Source organism: Apaloderma vittatum, unplaced genomic scaffold (genome assembly GCF_000703405.1).
Source record: "Apaloderma vittatum isolate BGI_N311 unplaced genomic scaffold, ASM70340v1 scaffold6866, whole genome shotgun sequence".
In the NCBI taxonomy this organism is placed as follows: Eukaryota; Metazoa; Chordata; class Aves; order Trogoniformes; family Trogonidae; genus Apaloderma; species Apaloderma vittatum.
This window is the reverse complement of record NW_009722215.1, coordinates 9858-13866: the sequence shown is the minus strand read 5'-3', so window position 1 is coordinate 13866 and position 4009 is coordinate 9858. Positions and strand designations below refer to the sequence as shown.

General features: G+C 42.0%; 1 protein-coding gene across 1 annotated transcript in view; it reads left to right on the top strand.

Moving 5' to 3' along the window:
* SMC6 (structural maintenance of chromosomes 6) overlaps window positions 1–4009 on the top strand; it is a gene marked incomplete at its 3' end in the record, with an annotated part of 16950 nt that overhangs the window by 5446 nt on the left and 7495 nt on the right. Inside the window, exons 6-9 of the mRNA XM_009871685.1 lie at window positions 1224–1304; window positions 3439–3540; window positions 3705–3824; window positions 3928–4009. The exon at window positions 3928–4009 is cut by the window's right edge and continues 38 nt beyond it. Coding sequence (XP_009869987.1) covers window positions 1224–1304; window positions 3439–3540; window positions 3705–3824; window positions 3928–4009 — 385 coding nt within the window. The remainder of the gene's footprint in view (window positions 1–1223; window positions 1305–3438; window positions 3541–3704; window positions 3825–3927) is intronic.

Genomic DNA, 4009 nt, shown 5'->3' with positions numbered 1-4009 from the left:
CTGACGAGCGACCCAGAGGAAAAGGCCCTGGGGGTGCTGGTGGGCAGCTTGCTGAATGTGAGCCAGCAGTGTGCCCAGGGGGCCAAGAAGGCCACATCCAGGCCTGTATCAGGAATAATGTGGCCAGAAGCACCAGGGAGGTGATCATGCCCCGTACTTGGCGCTGGTGAGGCCGCAGCTTGAGAACTGTGTTCAGTTTTGGGCACTGCAGCACAACACAGACACTGAGGTGCTGGAGCTCATCTGAAGAAGGGCAACGAGGCTGGAGAGAGGGCTAGAGAACAAGTCTGAGGAGCGGCTGAGGGAACTGGGGTTGTTTAGTCTGGAGAAGAGGAGGCTGAGGGGAGACCTCATTGCTCTCTGCAGCCACCTGAAAGGAGGTTGCAGTGAGGTGGGAGTTGGTCTCTTCTCCCAAGTAACGAGAGGAAATGGGCTCAAGTTGCACTAGGGGAGGTTTAGATTGGATATTAGGAAAAAAATCTTTACTGAAAGAGTGGTGAGACATTGGAGTAGGCTGCACAGAGAAGTGATGGATTCGCCATCCCTGGAGGTGTTCAAAAATGTGTAGATGTGGCACTTTGAGACATCGTTTAGTGGTCATGGTAGTGTCAGGTTGACGGTTGGACTAGATGATCTTGGAGGTCTTTTTCAACCTTAATCATCGAATCACAGAATGGCCCAGGCTGGAAGGGACCTTAGAGATCATCTAATCCAACCTCCCTGTCATGGGCAGGGACGCCTCTCAACTAGATCAGGCAACACATGGGGACCGAACGGGAATGATTGTATGATTCTGTTTTGTGGAAACTTTCTTTAGAATATATGGTAATTTATTGTATTTCATGCAATAATTTGATCAATTAAATAACGAGAAATTAAGCAGTATTCCTAATACTGTTTGTTTTGAAGAAATGGAAAAAAACCCAGATGTTGTCTTTCTACAAGTCAATTATTCTCTTGGAAACAATTCCTTAGTTGTCTTTGTTCTAATTTGTACTTGATGGAGTTGGATTTTAAATTTTTTTTGTGTGCTACCTGTTCTTTTTTTGTTTTGTTTTATTTTTTTAAAAAAAAAGAGTGAGAGGAGTAGAAATCTTAATTTCTAGTTCTGCTTCTCAGCAATTCTATCGAACTGCTGGGCATAGGATAGGTTTGCTCACTTTCATACCTATACAGTTACATGAACGTTTTTTACTTAAAATGAAAATAATTTGTTTTTACAGGTGGATAATCCTGTGTCTGTTTTAACCCAAGAGATGAGTAAGCACTTTTTACAGTCTAAAAATGAAGGTGACAAGTACAAGGTAAGAAAAGTCATTTAACATTTTGATTAAACATAAAAATACTGATTTCAAATTTGTAGAAGTGGCATTTAGAGTTAAAAAAAGAAATCAGAATTCTTAATTTTCATGACCTGTTACGGGTTAATTCAGGCAAGCAGCTAGGCACTACACAGCCACTTGCTTACCTGCTGCCCCCTACTTGGGATGGGAGAAGAGGAAAGGAAGAGCAAAAGCAAGAAAAAATGAGATAAAAATTGTGGAAAAAAGTGAGAGAGAAAGTGAGCAAAACACAACAAGAATGCAAAGGCAATTGCTCACCACTTCCCATGGGTAGACCAATGTCCAGCCAGTTCCTGCAAAAGATGGCTAACCCTCCTAAGTCCTATCCTCTCCGTTTTTACTGCTCAGTATTATTGTGCTGGCTTTTGACTGGGGTAGGGTTAATTCTCTTCATGGTACCTAGTATGGAGTTACCTGGTATGGTTTCAGATTTGTGCTGAAAACCGAGATGTTTTTGTTACTGCTGAGTAGTGTTTACAGAGTCAAGGCCTTTTCTGTTTCTCACTCCACCGCACCAGTGAGGAGGCTGGCAGGTGTCTCAAGCCAGTCCAGGACTGGTGCAGAGGTTCTGCTCATATACCTGGGAACAGAATTAAGAATTTAGTGGTTATAGCTACCTCCACAAAGCTGAGGAGTTCCAGCAGTCTCATCCGCCCGTGCAGCAAAGGAAGTGGAAGAGCCGAGGTTGAGCTGGAGAAGCGTCTGGCCAGGAGAAAGACAAGAAGAGTAGAGGAAAACAGCAGCACGAAGTAGTCCTTTCTTTCACTTTTATCATGTGATCTCATTACATATTTATGTTTCTTCTGAGATTTCTTTGCACATTCCATGAGCTGATTTGCTTAACTCTACCTCCCACGGCAGTGGTACACATGCCCAATACCATCACTGGAGGGTCTCAAGAAGTAGACCCTGGGTCTGGGTGCGTGCGTGGAATTTCTCAGAATCTGCTTTGTATTCAGTTTCTCGGAACTCACTCCATGTTCAGGTCTGTACAGCGACAGGAAACCTGTATTCTAGCAGTTGCTACGTTGTAATGCCACTAGTTTCTTCAGTGGTTTTGTTTTGGCAATATTGAGGCAAAAGACCAACAGAGTCTCTTACAGCAGCGCACAAGAATTTGAGAGGGGACACTGGCAGCTTGATGACCCCAATGGACCAGAGTGATATGCCAGCCCATGTGACGTGATGCTCAGGAATAAAACACTGGGTAAAGAAGAAAGCAGGAGGGATGTTCAGAACAATGATATTTGTCTTCCTGAGGAGCTCTTAGGTGTAATGGAGCCTGCTCTCCTGCACATGGCTGGGCGCCCGCATGCCGATGGGAAGCAGCAAATAGATTTCCTTTTTTTGTTTTGCTTTGCTTGTGTGTAGCTCTTGCTTTACCCACTGAACTGTCTTTATCTCGACCCATAGGTTTTGTCTTTTTTACCCTTCGATTCTCATCCTGCCTAGAGGGGAGCGAGCAAGCGGCTATGTGAGGCTGAGTCGTTGGTTGGAGTTAAACAACAGTCACGTTGCATGGGATGGAATTTCTCTTTGGTTACTTGGAGTCATCTGCCTGGTTGTATCCCCTCCAAACCTGTCTCACACCCTGCCAGTGTGTTGACTGGGAGGGCAGAGGGGGAAAGAGAGGAGGCTTTGATGCTGTACAGACACTTCTGGGACAGCTAAAACCTCCATGTGTTATAAGCATTGTTTGGTCATGTCTAAAACAGCACTGGAGCTGTTGCTATGAAGAAACTTAACTGCCCCAGCCAGACCCAGAACACTGTCTGATCGTAGCAGTCATCCCCTTGCAAAAACATTTTTTTTTAAAGTTTCTTTTTTCTAAAGGCATTGATAAAGTAAAAATGAAAAAAACCAAACCAAAAACCACAAAGAAACAGAAATACACCCCCTGAAACAACAAAGAAAAAAACACTGCTGAGGTAGGTCAGGTCATTATTAAGAAATAAGCCACCAGTTAGTTATTTTACTTTGCGTATCGTTCAGTGTTCACAGAGGTTGAGTTGCATGATCTTCCTATGGTGATTGTTTAAAGTTCGCTTAGATAACTTGCTGAATCTGACATTTGCATCTTTTTATTCTGTTTTAGTTTTTTATGAAAGCAACTCAGCTGGAACAAATGAAAGAAGATTATTCATCTATTATGAAAACTAAAGAAAATACCTGTATTCAGATAGAACAGGGAGTAAAGGTATGTAACAGTTAAAGCACTTATTACTACAAGTCTGAAAACTGAAGCCACATAGTTTTGATTTGACTAGGTCTCTGACATGAAATTTAAAAATTAAATCATTCTAAGATTTTCTGTTATCACAGCTTTTTGTACTTTCTGATTGAACTTTTTTTTTTTTGAAGCGTCTTCAAGAGCTTGAGCAAATTTATGATCAAAAGAAGGAACGTTACAAAAGGATTGGGTTTGCGAATGAAATGCGAAATCGTCTTGAAGATTTGAAGCGTAAAATGGCATGGGCAGTGGTAAATGTCTTGTTAAAATATGTTTCCTCATATGAAAGGTACTTTAAATTATTCCCAATCTGCTGCAGGCTTTCTGATATATACTGTTATATGCTTCTCTTAGATAGGTGAGATGGAAAAAGAAATAGAGCCAATCAAAGAAGACATCAGAGCTGAAGAAATAAATACAGAGAAGTTTGTACAGA